Below are 14,555 nucleotides of genomic sequence, written 5' to 3'. Positions count from 1 at the left end.
GCTGGTGGAGATATATTGTCTCCAGTTTAACTAATATAATTAAACTTAATTGAAATTAATTTAATTAATGTCAGCGCACTCAAATACTAAATCTTCAGAACTAGAATGATTTTTTGTTATTAAAAAAATGGTAATCAGATTCAATTTTTTTTAATGGTTGGATTTATTTCTACTTAAATTCGGCTTAAATTGCCCTGGAATTGGATATATGCATATTGTATAGATATTTTTAGATTATGTCTTGAAAAACGAAAGTATTGTAGTCCTTCTACAACTGCAACTCTTGGAAATATTTTCTAGAAAAACTCAAACTTATCTGAATATTAACTTTTTAAATTTAATTTCTGTTTCTTGAGATAAAGAAAGAAGGATTATAAAAATAAAATTCAAACTTTTCTGAATCTTCAAAAACATAATTAATATTAATACGATCCACTGTTTTCAATAATTGTTCGCCAAGTGTTGTTTATGTTTTCTGTTCGAATAATTTCAAATTGCCGAGATTAATTTGATTAGAAAACCCATTTTTGGAAACATATATGCATCACTTACAGTCAGTGTTATAGTTAATTAGAATAACAAAAGAGTGCAGTATATATTTCAAATTAAAAAATGACCGAAATTTTACAACATAAATATCTCAAACAAAATTTAACAATTGCATACCTAGTATGACAAAAAAAAATTTGGTTAAACCGTAACATTGAGAGCTTTAGACTCTATTCCAAAAAGCGACCTTTGGTTTATTTTGTAAGTGTCCTCTGTATTCTATTCCAATAATAAAGTGTCCTCTGTATTCTATTCCAATAATAAAGTGTCCTCTGTATTCTATTCCAATAATAAAGTGTTCTCTGTATTCTATTCCAATAATAAAGTGTCCTTTGTATTCTATTCCAAAAATAAAGTGTCCTCTGTATTCTATTCCAATAATAAAGTGTCCTCTGTATTCTATTCCAATAATAAAGTGTCCTCTGTATTCTATTCCAAAAATAAAGTGTCCTCTGTATTCTATTCCAATAATAAAGTATCCTCTGTATTCTATTCCAATTATAAAGTGTCCTCTGTATTCTATTCCAATAATAAAGTGTCCTCTGTATTCTATTCCAATTATAAAGTGTCCTCTGTATTCTATTCCAATGACAATGTCCTCTTAAATATTCTATTCCATTGATGATCCGTCCTCTGTATTCCATTCCATTGATGATGCACCCTCTGTATTCTATTCCAATAATAAAGTGTCTCTGTATTCTATTCCAATAATAACATGTTCTCTGTATTCTATTCCAATAATAAAGTGTTCTCTGTATTCTATTCCAATGAAGATGCGTCCTGTGGTATATTACTAAGTCCTCCTCCAACCAACCAACCGGACCAGGAGTATACAGGAGGACCCATTGATCTACACCTGCAATAACAGAGACAATTTGAAGACAGTCTTTCATCTTTAAAATATTCTGTGGCAATCAATCCTGAATATAATTTCACAAAATTCTTGCATCATTTGCCACAAAATACTTCTGGTTTTTGCATTTTCAAGGTGTGGTCTGCTTTTTGTGCTTTCAAAAAAGCTAAAAAAATGAAAATTTTGTCTTACACTTCATTATTGAGTATTTTATCTCCGCTGACCCAGTACATAATGTAGAAATTACACATTTCATCTTCATCCGTAGCTCCTACCCAGGTTATACGAGACCTATACATAATGTAAAAATTACACATTTCATCTTCATCCGTAGCTCCTACCCAGGTTATACGAGACCTATGCATAATGTAGAAATTACACATTTCATCTTCATCCGTAGCTCCTACCCAGGTTATACGAGACCTATACATAATGTAGAAATTACACATTTCATCTTCATCCGTAGCTCCTACCCAGACCTATTTAGAGATGAAAACTTTTAAACGAATCTTAAACGAATTAAAATTAGGGAAATGGCATTTCATCTTTAAATGCTAGTCTTTGTATACTATATGATTTATATCAATGTTCTTATTATATATAACCACCACTGTATAGTTTTCGATATGTATAGCCTGGTCTGCGTACATGAATTTGTATGTACCTACAAATAATCACTGAGCAAGGTTCATTATATGTATATGAATACTTATGTACCTGTAACAAACCACAGTACAAGGTTCACCAAATGTACATAAAGATTTATGTACCTGGAATTACCTACTGAACAAAGCTCTTTGTATGTACATGAAGGTCTATGTACCTGTAACTCTTACCTCAGTGCAGTACAGAACTGTACTGTACTCTACAGTACTGTTCTGAAATTTACTGTAATATGCTAGACTGTACTGTCCTGTACTGTATTGTACTGGACTATACCAATATCCAACCACTATAATGTACTGTCCTAAACTGTGTTGTACTACACTCTACCAACCAACCAATATATTGTACTGTACTGTACCTGTAGCTGACCATTGTGCAACGAGCTGCAACAGTGTCTCCTTTGTTCAATGTTAAAGTATTCTCAACCGGATAAAACATCTGAAATCAGAATTCCATTATAGAATTCTAAATTTTAAAAAAGGGTTTTTTTGCAATTTTTCTGAATTTGATAAAACAGTAATGGAATTCTTTACAAAATAATAAAAAACAATATTTCTAACATAAAATCTTCCACCAAAATAAAATCCCATTATCCCCCACTCAACAACCCCCCCCCCCCTCCCCTACCCGGCCTTCTATGATTTAAAGCTCTGACCTGTGGTAACTGAGGATCCTTTTTACCAATCAGTGTCCACTCCATCCCCTTCCCAACCTAATATATAATATCCATGTAGAAAATGCCATACTCTTAAAACTTCATCCAGAACTGTATCAGTCCAGGCACTACTTATCCGCTATCAAAGTTAAACAAGACACAATCCATACAGCTACAATTCCATGAACTATCAACGACACTACCACTGGGCGCGATCTTCTTAGCTATCTATGTCAATACGGACACTAGCAATTAATTGATCAATGCCTCAACCAAGACACGATTGACATAGCTAATATCCCGTGAACTATCAACGCCACTACCACTGGGCTGGATTTTGTTAGCTCTAAATGCCACACAGGGACACAAGTGTAGCTATGAAATAGGCTATTAATTGAGCTCTAAATGTCACACAGGGACACAAGAGTAGCTATCAAACAAGCTATTAATCAAGCTCTAAATGTCACAAAGGGACACAAGCGTAGCTATCAAAAAGCTATTAATTGAGCTCTAAATGTCACACAGGGACTTTCATAGCTATCAAACAAGCTCTTATTCAATCTATGCCAAATACCTAGGCATGATATCAGCTTGTATGTTTCAACGAGGACTCAAATTACTCTCAACACTGTAATCAAAGTGGAGTTTCTATATTAACTAATGTATTTAAGGTATATACAAGTTAAAGTTAATAGACATAATTACAAATCCTCCCACAATTGGAGCCTGTCAGGGGTATACAGGATTGTGATCTGATCTTAGTGGTTTCTACTATCATAGGGAACTGATTGGAGCAAGGAAAGATTTCAGGATGTGTTATTGTAAGTGGTCTCTTCATCATTGTTTTCGGAAGTATCTCTCAAATCTTAATCCTCTCTTTCCTCTTGATTAACATCATCTGATCCAAGGGTTTCCCTATATTCGTCTTCATAAAGAAGTGTATCAGGTTTCCAACATTTGTCTGGATTTTAGAAAATGTTTCTTTAAATTTTCATACCACCAGGCTCCTTGTCTCAGCAATCATTTGATGTCTTTTCTTCTTTGTCTGCATTATTACAAGATACTGGTTTTTTACTAACTTTTTGTGTTTCCCCCACCTTATGATCTCTGATATTTGTCTGAAAATATTTATATTTATATTATAATTATAATTATATTTATATTCTAATATTGCTTTTATTTCTTTTTCCTGTTGGGGTTTCTCCTTCAACTCTTCCTCATACAATCCCTTGATCACTTCATCTATTAATTCTGTTTTCTGGACTGTATGCTTTTACCCATAATTTCAGCATATTATTCTGTGGTGTCTTCACTACTTTTCTGTTTCTTGTCTAAGAATTCCTGTTTCTGGTATAATTCTCTATGTCCAACATTTTATCCTTTATTATCCTCCTGTCTCTCCTGTTTCCTGTCTAATAATTCATATTTCTGGTTTTCCTCATATTTTTCTTGCGAGAATCTGTTCAACATTTCTGTGAAAAAAAAACTCCTTTTTCACATCTTCCAAATGCTAATCCTATGGGGGAAAAATGGTATTATGTGTCTCCTTGTTGGTATATTGATGCAGGACTGCAGCATCTTCTTTATATCTTCATTTGGGATTGTTTCCCGTTCATAGTTCCTCAGATGAGTCTCTATCTTCATGCACCATTTGAATACTTCCTCTTGGTTACGTTGTATATTGTCTATATAGCTAGATGTGCCCATTAGTAAATCATGTATTGAGATTAACCCAATCAATGAACGTAGATATATAATAACTCTTTCATACCCATATTGTGATTGCTCACCTATGCAATATATAACAACTAAAGAAATATAGTTATTTAATATAGAAACTCAGCTTTGATTAAAGTATTGCGTACTCGTTGAAACATTTGGGCAGAGATCCTACCTCTGTATTTGGTACGGATCAATTAAGAACTTGATAGCTACTCTTGTGTCATTGTGTGGCATTTAGAGCTTGATTAATAGCTTCTTTGATAGCTATGCTTGTGTCCCTGTGTGGCATTTAGAGCTCGATTAAGAGCTTAATAGCTAGGCATGTAGACCTTGATTAATAGCTAGTGTCCATTTTGACACCAATAGCTAACGAGATCGCGCTCAGTGGTAGTGGCGTTAATAGTTAACGAGATTGTGTCTAGGTTTAAGTTTAAACATTGATAGCAAAGTGAAACTGAACTGTACCTGGATAGATACTGGTTCCAAAGATATGCTAGATATAGAGTATACTATCCTAACTGATATATGGTATTCATAGATATACTAGAGATACTATTCTCAAACTAATATATGGTATTTTACATATCTACCTTCCATCCTGAAACAACCCTGCCCAATGAATGAGTGTGGGTTCTGAAGGCAAATGGATGAATTTCAAGGTTTTCTCTGCATATATATATATTTTTTTGGTAGTTTTTTTAAAAACATTATTTTAGAGTTAAGGCCTCAGTTTTCAGAAATTAACTTTTAATAATTAAATTTGTTTAATTGAATTAATTTAGTCCTCCTGCTGATTCTGAAGATCGTGAATGGTTAAAGTTACACCATTACTTAATCCTCATGAGTATTCTGAGCTGGGCCCTCTACACTTGTTATACTGTAGAATATAGTAGAGCTGGGCCCTCTATCTTTGTTATACTGTAGAATATAGAAGAGCTGGGCCCTCTACACACTTGTTATACTTTAGAAAAGAGTAGAGCTGGGCCCTCTATACTTGTTATGCTGTAGAATAGAGTAGAGTTGGGCCCTGTATACTTGTTAAACTGTAGAATAGAGTGGAGTTGGGCCCTGTATACTTGTTAAACTGTAAAGTAGAGTGGAGTTGGGCCCTCTATACTTGTTATGCTGTAGAATAGAGTAGAGTTAGGCCCTCTATACTTGTTATACTGTAGAATAGAGTGGAGTTGGGCCCTCTATACTTGTTAAACTGTAGAATAGAGTAGAGTTGGGCCCTGTATACTTGTTAAACTGTAGAATAGAGTGGAGTTGGGCCCTCTATACTTGTTAAACTGTAAAGTAGAGTAGAGTTGGACCCTCTATACTTGTCATGCTGTAGAATAGAGTAGAGTTGAGCCCTCTATACTTGTTATGCTGTAGAATAGAGTAGAGTTGGGCCCTGTATACTTGTTATTCTGCATAATAGAGTGGAGTTGGGCCCTCTATACTTGTTAAACTGTAGAATAGAGTAGAGTTGGGCCCTGTATACTTGTTATGCTGTAGAATAGAGTAGAGTTGGGCCCTGTATACTTATTAATCTGTAGAATAGTGTGGAGTTGGGCCCTCTATACTTGTTAAACTGTAGAATAGAGTAGAGTTGGGCCCAGTATACTTGTTAAACTGTAGAATAGAGTAGAGTTGGGCCATGTATACTTGTTATACTGTAGAATAGAGTGGAGTTGGGCCCTCTATACTTGTTAAACTGTAGAATAGAGTAGAGTTGGGCCCTCTATACTTGTTATACTGTAGAATGGAGTAGAGCTGGCCCCTCTGTACTTTTTATACTGTAGAATAGAGTAGAGCGGGGTCTTCTATACTGGTTATACTGTAGAATAGAGTAGAGCGGGGTCTTCTATACTATTATACTGTAGAATAGAGTAGAGCGGGGTCTTCTATACTATTATACTGTAGAATAGAGTAGAGCGGGATCTTCTATACTATTATACTGTAGAAGAGAGCAGAGCGGGGTCTTCTATACTATTATACTGTAGAATAGAGTAGAGCTATTATACTGTAGAAGAGAGCAGAGCGGGGTCTTCTATACTATTATACTGTAGAATAGAGTAGAGCGGGGTCTTCTATACTATTATACTGTAGAATAGAGCAAAGCGGGGTCTTCTATACTTGATATTCTATTGAATGCTTGATATTCTATTGAATGGAGTAGAGTTGGGTCCTCTGCAATTTCCAATCCTCATGTCTTTGCAAGCTAATGGTTTGAACCTTTGATATTTCTAACTTCGATTATTTGATCCAATTGAATTCATAGTTTGAAATATCTAAGGCATACACAGTTATTGGGTTACAAAGTTATAGGAATTAGAAAATCAGAGTTTGTGGCAAAGACTCAACTGCTTTGTTAATTTTCATACATTCTATAGGCTGTTACTGTCCACTTTTTCTTGATAATATCGATAAAAATTGCTATAATCAAATTAATTATCTAGATGTTTCTGAGTTCTTCAGGATTTTCTATGTGATTCCTTCTATATTTTATTTATAATTAATACAGAGTTTAGAGTGTACGAGGCCCCAGGGTGTTTTGGAACCATACAGGAGAGATTGGGAGGTCCTAAACCTCATTAGGCCTCCGGGAAATTAAAGTAATTAAATAAACAAGACTTTTTAATTAAGGGTTCAATACTTATATTTTAGGAGGTTAACACCAAATTGAATATTAAGTTACAGGTAATGTTGAGACAATTATGAAATATATAATTCGGTGGCTTAATATGGACTATGCAGGGTCACCCACAAAGAATGAGACTATTATGACAACCTAACCTTTTAAAACATGACGATATCAAGATTAAATTAAGTCTCTAAGAAAGCAGAATATATGATTTCCAACTAAAAAAGGAAAAAATTGATAATTATGATAAAATCCACCCCCCTCCCCATACTTTTAAAGATATGTATAGCAAAAGTCAAGATGAACGTTTGATTTCTATTTTAATTTATGAAAAATTTGCTTCAGATGTTAAAATAAATGGGGGGGGGGGGAAGAAATCTATTTTTATTTAAAAAGATAAAGGTTGTTTTTGAAAAACATCGTTCATATTAAATTTCTTTTGAAATATCTAAACAAAGCTTTAACCATCCTTTCAACTCAAATACTTCAGATTAAACATTAAATAAAATATTTTTTTGAATATTTGACTCATTACTTAATTATTAAATTGACTAATTACTTGATTATTAAATTGACTCATTACTTGATTATTAAATTGATTAACTGTCTTTGATTGATTAATTGCCTGAAATTGATAAACTGGCTAGATTGTATTAACTGCCTCAAAAAGATTAACTGCATTGAATTGATTAATTGCCTTGAATTGATTAACCGCCTTGAATTGATTACTTGCCTTGAATTGATTAACTGTCTTGAATTTATTAACTGCTTTGAATTGATTAATTGCCTTGAATTGATTGACTGCCTTGATTTGATTAACTGTTTTGAATTGATTTATTGCCTTGATTTGATTAACTGTCTTGAATTGATTTATTTCCTTGAATTGATCAATTGTCTTGACTTGATTAATTGCCTTGAATTGATTAACTTGATATTTTACCTTATACTGACTAAATACCTTAAATTTGTTAACTGCCTCGAATGATTAACTGCCTTAAATTGATTAACTGCCTTGAATTGATTAACTGACTTGATTTGATCAAATGCGTTGATTTGGTTAATCTATTTATTAAAATTGATCAATTGTTCCTCGTATTGATTAGCTGCATAGAATTTATTGATTGATTAATTGCTAAAATATATATATTCCTAAGAGTACAGGCTGCTTCCATATGTGTAGTTGACTGTGGGGGAATAAGTCCTCCTGTACCAACAAAGTACACTCCAGCACTCCTTTACATGTAACAAATGCTTACAAATTTCTATATTTTTGGAAATTATACATTTCACAACCCTAGATATGTACTTAGGGAGGGTAGGTAGGCCAGCCACAACAATTTATCGTCCGAGCCACATTCTCCTCATTTTCTCGTCCGAGCCATTATGTGTTTTAAGGTCTCCAATTCTCGAAGATAAAACTATTTTTTTTAATCTGACCACGTTAGGGCATAAAATATGGATGGACTAAAGTATTGCAATGATTATATCATTTTGAGATCTTCAAATCAAATCCATGAGAATGATGTCAAACTTTATTTAGGTAAAATTTAAATCTCTTCTGTCTCCGTGATGTCTAACCTTTCGCGATATCAAATAAATAGCAAAGCATTTGCCCAAGGAACCACCCGGTAAAGTTCTATGGTTTTCACTATAATTAACAAAAAAGATTGAAGTTCTATAAACTCTGAATTATTTGCAGCATTCTACACCAAGAATAACTGAAACGCGTAAAAAAGGTGAACAGGACATTGAACTTGAAAACATTAATTTAATCGAAACTTTTTTTTCAATTTATAAAAATTCAATATTTCATATAATGCCAGTGGCCCGATTCTTAAAAATAGTTTTATTTCGAAGGTTTAGACACTTGAAAAAAAAATGTTGAAAGGACGAGGATTACGAGGTGGCAAGGACGAGAAAATAAAGAGAATGTGGCTCGGACGAGAAATTGTTGTGGTTGGCCTTACTCCATCCCCAAGTACATATTTAGGGTTGTAAACTGTACCCTCACTTGGGTCAAGGTATATTAGTGTATTTGAGTACAACCCTAGATATGTACTTGGGTTGAGGTATATTAGTGTACTTGAGTACAACACTAGATATGTACCTGGGTTGAGGTATATTAGTGTACTTGAGTACAACACTAGATATGTACCTTGGCTGAGGTATATTAGTGTACTTGAGTACAACACTAGATATGTACCTGGGTTGAGGTATATTAGTGTACTTGAGTACAACACTAGATATGTACCTTGGTTGAGGTATATCAGTGTACTTAAGTACATCACTAGGTATGTACCTGGGTTGAGGTATATTAGTGTACGTGAGTATAACACTAGATGTGTACCTGGGTTGAGGTATATTAGTGCACTTGAGTACAACACTAGATATGTACCTGGGTTGAGGTATATTAGTGTACTTAAGTACAACACCAGATGTATCTCCCTCGGTTGGTATTTTATCAACTCTAGCGTAGTGAACCTGAAGTAGAACTTTTATTAATATTTTAAAGAAAGAGAAATGAAATGAAAACTCAGAACTTTATGTTGTGATTATGAATCTCAGGACCAATTATTGATCTCTCTCTTTAGCAGACGAACGGATTATTTTAATTAATAACTTGTGGTGCCCACTGCCCGGGCATACACTGCAGATTGAGAGATCAAGCATTGAACCTCAAATACCGGGTACCCGGCACTTGACACCCGGAACTTGACCTACCTAGCTGTAGTACCGGGTTTTGGTTACTTAAGCTACCTTAAGATCGAGATATTAGGTTTTTGACCTATAGCTATGGTTGTTAATCGTTTTTTAAAACGATCGTTAAACGATCGTTTTTTAATCGTTTTCAAAAACGATCGTTTCGTGTTTGGTGTTTTTAAAAACGACCCACTCGTTTTGAACTTTTAGAAAACGAATAACGATCGTTTCAGAAAACGCTCGTTTTTTTAAACGATTTGAGACCGTTTTTTATACTTTGTGTAAAAGTTTTCAGGTATTTTTCAAATATGCAAGTTACGGCAAACCGTATCTCAACATAAAGTATGTTAGTGATTTTTTTAAACGATCGCTTTTGAAGACTAGGTACTTGACCTGCATTTAGTAAAAGTTACTTGACCTATCTGTAGTACAGGGTACTTGACCTACCTGTAGTACAAGGTACTTGACCTAACTATAGTACGAGGTACTTGACCTACCTGTATTACAAGGTGCTTGACCTAACTGTAGTACGAGGCACTTAAACTATCTGTAGTACAAAGTACTTGACCTACCTGTAGTACAAGGTACTTGACCTACCTGTATTACAAAGTACTTGACCTACCTGTTTTACTAGGTACTTGAGGTACTTGACCTACCAGTATTACAAGGTACTTGACCTACCTGTAGTACGAGATACTTGACCTACCTGTAGTACAAGGTACTTCACCTACCAGTAGTACGAGGTACTTTACCTACCTGTAGTACAAGGTACTTGACCTACCTGAGTACAAGGTACTTGACCAACCTAAGTACGAGGTACTTGACCTACCTGTAGTACAAGGTACTTGACATCAGCTCCTGGACCTCCAACCTTGAATCCGACCCCCTTGGGTAGATCAAGCTTAGGAGCATTCTTAGCCCAGGCGTAGATTATCTTCTGACCAGATCTACAGATAGATAGATAGATAGATAGATAGATAGATAGATAGATAGATAGATAGATAGATAGATAGATAGATAGATAGATAGATAGATAGATAGATAGATATAAATAGGTAAAAAAAGTTTTAAAAATTTGATTATATGTTTAAATTCTAATGTCAGTGTAAGGACGGCTTTTTCATATGTTAAAATAAACTGTTAAGATAATTGATCAATAATTTAAGATTAAAATCTGATTAAAATCTAGTAAATTTGTCCTCCTTCTGTATTTTGAAATCTGGTGGAAGGGTAGGCTCCGTGAAACTATGCCATAAACCTAATTGAATGAATATAACCAAACATTCAAATAAATCCAAACCAATTCAATCATTATTTAAACTTCAAAGCTTTGCTTCATTTAAGCTTTAAGAAATAGGTCTTTTTTAACTTGGGGCGATAGTAACTTAATCAGCCTACAACGAGAAAATTAAGCTTGATAAATTCCCTTAAAATTGAATAAAAACATTTTTCTTTAACTCTATTAATTATCAACTGCAAAGAACCTTAAGATATTATTGTACTAAAATTTTAATTTGAACAAATAATATTTAAAAGATAGACATATTTTTTTGTATAAAACTGAATGTTTTTTAACTATTCGTCTTAGTGTTCATTAAAATGTTAAATTTTTGGATAAAAATAGTTGTTAAGTGGTATTTAAATCTTTAAAACATGATTACAAAATATTTTTAGAAAGTACTCTGTGCAGTGTAAAGTATCAAACGTCAGCAAAATATTATTTTATGAAACTATTGTGTACTTAATCATTCTTACTCATTTCATGGTAAATTTTATTATAAACAGCAATAAGAAGTACTGGTCGTGTTATACAGTCAAATTAACTGCTAACAGTCAAAACTTAATTTAAAAAATCGTCTTCATTGTATTGATATAATCGCTTACCACTCTATAACACTATTATTTTGGCACGACGTGCTATAAAGTTTTTGGACTTAAATTTTCTCGATACCTCGAAGGTTCTCGCCTTTTTAGATTATATTTTGACCTTTGCTCAAGCTCGGGACAAAATAAAATCTAAAAAGACTTGAACCTTCTCGATAAATTGAAAATTACTTTATAAAACTGCGAACCAAAATAATCTATATATAAATTTGGCTTGTCTGTCTGTTTGTTTGTATCCAATAAACGTCAAAACGGCTGAACCGATCGGGCCCAAATTTTTATGGGACATCACGTGACCACAGGGAAGGTTTATGAATGATAAAAAATTTTAAAAAATGTGTTTTAAAGGTTTTTAATTTTGTAAAAAGATTTAAATTCTTGAAAATCCGCGATTTTTTTTAAAATATGCAAAAAAAATTCTTCTTTGTTAAAAATGTAAACATAAAGAACATGTTCACAATTAAAATTAAAGGTTTTTAATTTTGTAAAAAGATTTAAATTCTTGAAAATCCGCGAGTTTTTTTTTAAATCCGCAAAATGTTTTTCTTCTTTGTTTTAAAATGTAAACAAAAAGAACATGTTCACAATTTAAATAGAAGATGGGCGCGAAGCGCCCTGAATGCCTAGTAATGTTATATGTAGTTAATATCCTAAATTATATGTGCTATATAGTCCAATAATATAAAAAACCTGCAGGGTGAGGCTCGTTTAGTTCCGTCTAGTGAAGTACCCATTTCTCCACAACTAAAAGAAACATGGAATAGAGACTTTATTTCGGGATTTTTTTTTTGAAAATTAGGAAGTTTGCTCTTTTAACCAAAAAAATTGCATGTTTTATCCTTCATTGAGTTCTTAGAAACACAGAAGGGATTATATCGCTTTTTATATCTTTAAAACAATCAAATTCTATAAATTTCCGCCCTTGTCACTGCAGCAAATACCCGCTAGCCATTTAAGAACCCACAGTTAAGCTTGTAATGTATGAAATAGAAAAACAATTGAATATCTCGTTAATTTTTGTTAAAAATTACAGTTATGAAGCGGGCATGCTCAGTGTTCACATATACGGCCAAAGCTGAAAACTTTAGAATGAAATATCCTTCATCACGATCGCTTAATCTGATTATCCAATGTACACGTTTTTGATTTTCTTATTATACTCCTTTTTTTGGATATTTCTACTGTATAAAGTTGCAAATAATTACAGAAACAATGCTATTTCGATTGGACTAATATCCGATTGAGAAAGTCAGCTGTTCACAATCCGGCTTTTAGAGCATTTAAACAAATATAAGTTTTATCATGTTAATGTGAAATTATTAAAAAACATATTTAAGGACATTTTGGCATTATGAACATTAGTCTTAATAAACATTAATCCAAAACTTACGTTCGTTCAATCGATGTTTAGTTCAATTGATATGACACCATCAACACCAGAAATCAAAACCAGTTTTCTAAAGTACATCTTAACATGACATGCACGCTGATTGGTTAAATTTTATACTTCTTTCTTGGATATCGAATGCATTTTAAAATAACCCAGGAGTTTAAGCATTAATCTTAATATCCACCATTCTAAAGTTTTCAGCTCAAAGTAGGGGTAAGTAAGTAAGGGACTGTACTGTAAACCTAAATTCAAGCAACCTTCTATTTAAAAATTAGTTTATTCGATTCACAACAGTAACCTTTAAACCAATGACTCGGCACTAAGGATGAATGAGAAATCTTTGTTTCTAATTTTGAAAATTGATTCTGTCGTATTATTGATCAGATAATCGTTTAGATGGCGACGTTGTAAATCATGAAATTATATTTCAATTCCTTTTATTTACTGACACTTATTTGTTTAAATGGTTGAACAAACGATTTATTTATTGATTGATTAATTGATTGATTTATGTATTGATTGATTAATTGATTGCTGGATGGATTCAGTAATTGATTGATTAACTGATTATCAAATTGATTGGTTGATTGTCAGTGTTCTACCTAAATATTGGTTCCTTCTCCCCTGGTTGTTTACACCCGTAGAGTAGCATATGATGAGCCCTATACTCTTCAGCCTGGGGTTCAAACCCAACTAAACAAAATATTGTTGGTATCGTTAGTCTTGAACCCTTCATCTCAATATCCATTGTGGAAACTTTAAATTTGAGGATAAATACTTGATCCCTTCATTTCACTTATCTCTTTCTTGTCAACCGACCTTTGTTCTGGTATCATCAACTGACCTATGTAGTAAGTATTGTTTTCATCAAGGCGTAAAGTTGTGCAAAGATAGGTTTCAGGTAAAATTGGTTTGCTGTTTGGCATCAACAGGGGGAAATCTTCCCTAGATAGCTTATTATTATTATTATCATTTTTATAATTCTTATTATTATTTTTATAATCTCAAACACGTTTTAGCATGATGCATTAATTTATTCAGAATTTTAGATCTTTACAAACGATTCTTAAACTTTTTTTCAATTTAGGAAATATCGGATATATTCCCAGGGAAAATGTAACAATTTAGAGGAACACTGTAGAAAAAAAACATTCTTACGTCTGTACTCTAAAAGAATCAGTAAAATCAATGAATTTCAGCAATAACAGAAAAGTTCTTAAAATCATTTTGTAAACTAGCTTCAGATCTGAAAAATATAGAAAGGACTAAGATGAGAAGATAAGGACGTAAATGAGAAGGTAAGGATGTGATTGAGAAGGCAAGGACGTGAATAAGAAGGCAAGGTCGTGAATGAGAAGGTAAGGACGTGAATGAGAAGGCAAGGAGGTGTAACAAAAAGAAAAGGACGTGAATGAGAAGGTAAGGATGTGAATGAGAAGGCAAGGAGGTGTAACAAAAAGAAAAGGACGTGAATGAGAAGGTAATGATGTGAATGAGAAGGCAAGGA

General features: G+C 33.2%; 1 protein-coding gene across 2 annotated transcripts; it reads right to left on the bottom strand.

Annotated features, from left to right (window-relative positions):
- Positions 1–581: 581 nt before the first annotated feature.
- LOC111716718 (peptidylglycine alpha-hydroxylating monooxygenase) lies at positions 582–14,290 on the bottom strand. 2 transcript variants are annotated; one of them, XM_023492192.1, is made up of 12 exons: positions 14,207–14,290; positions 13,893–13,993; positions 13,651–13,741; positions 12,349–12,402; positions 10,604–10,721; positions 9,470–9,555; positions 8,224–8,307; positions 5,036–5,111; positions 2,724–2,780; positions 2,427–2,506; positions 1,595–1,825; positions 582–1,405 (listed from the first exon to the last, which is right to left on the bottom strand). In XM_023492192.1, exons 1-12 carry the CDS (start codon positions 14,272–14,274, stop codon positions 1,309–1,311), a joined length of 1,143 nt encoding a protein of 380 aa, XP_023347960.1. In that variant the 5' UTR covers positions 14,275–14,290; the 3' UTR covers positions 582–1,308. The 2 variants fall into 2 exon arrangements, with proteins under 2 accessions (XP_023347960.1, XP_023347961.1); XM_023492193.1 differs by having other exon boundaries at positions 1,595–1,759.
- Positions 14,291–14,555: the final 265 nt, after the last annotated feature.

Source organism: Eurytemora carolleeae, unplaced genomic scaffold (assembly GCF_000591075.1).
Source record: "Eurytemora carolleeae unplaced genomic scaffold, Eaff_2.0 scaffold2153, whole genome shotgun sequence".
NCBI lineage: Eukaryota > Metazoa > Arthropoda > Copepoda > Calanoida > Temoridae > Eurytemora > Eurytemora carolleeae.
The sequence above is the reverse complement of the archived record's forward strand: the minus strand, read 5'-3'. Positions and strand labels throughout refer to the sequence as shown.

Excerpts from the sequence above, each read along its gene's own strand:
- LOC111716718 (XM_023492192.1), bottom strand. The coding sequence starts at position 14,274 with ATGATTTTAAGAACTTTTCTGTTATTGCTGAAATTCATTGATTTTACT. Across the intron at positions 13,742-13,892 it reads AAACAATACTTACTACATAG|TTGGGTTTGAACCCCAGGCT; the intron begins GTCAGTTGATGA and ends TATTTTGTTTAG. Across the intron at positions 9,556-10,603 it reads TCAAGTACCTTGTACTACAG|GTTCACTACGCTAGAGTTGA; the intron begins GTAGGTCAAGTA and ends GTTCTACTTCAG.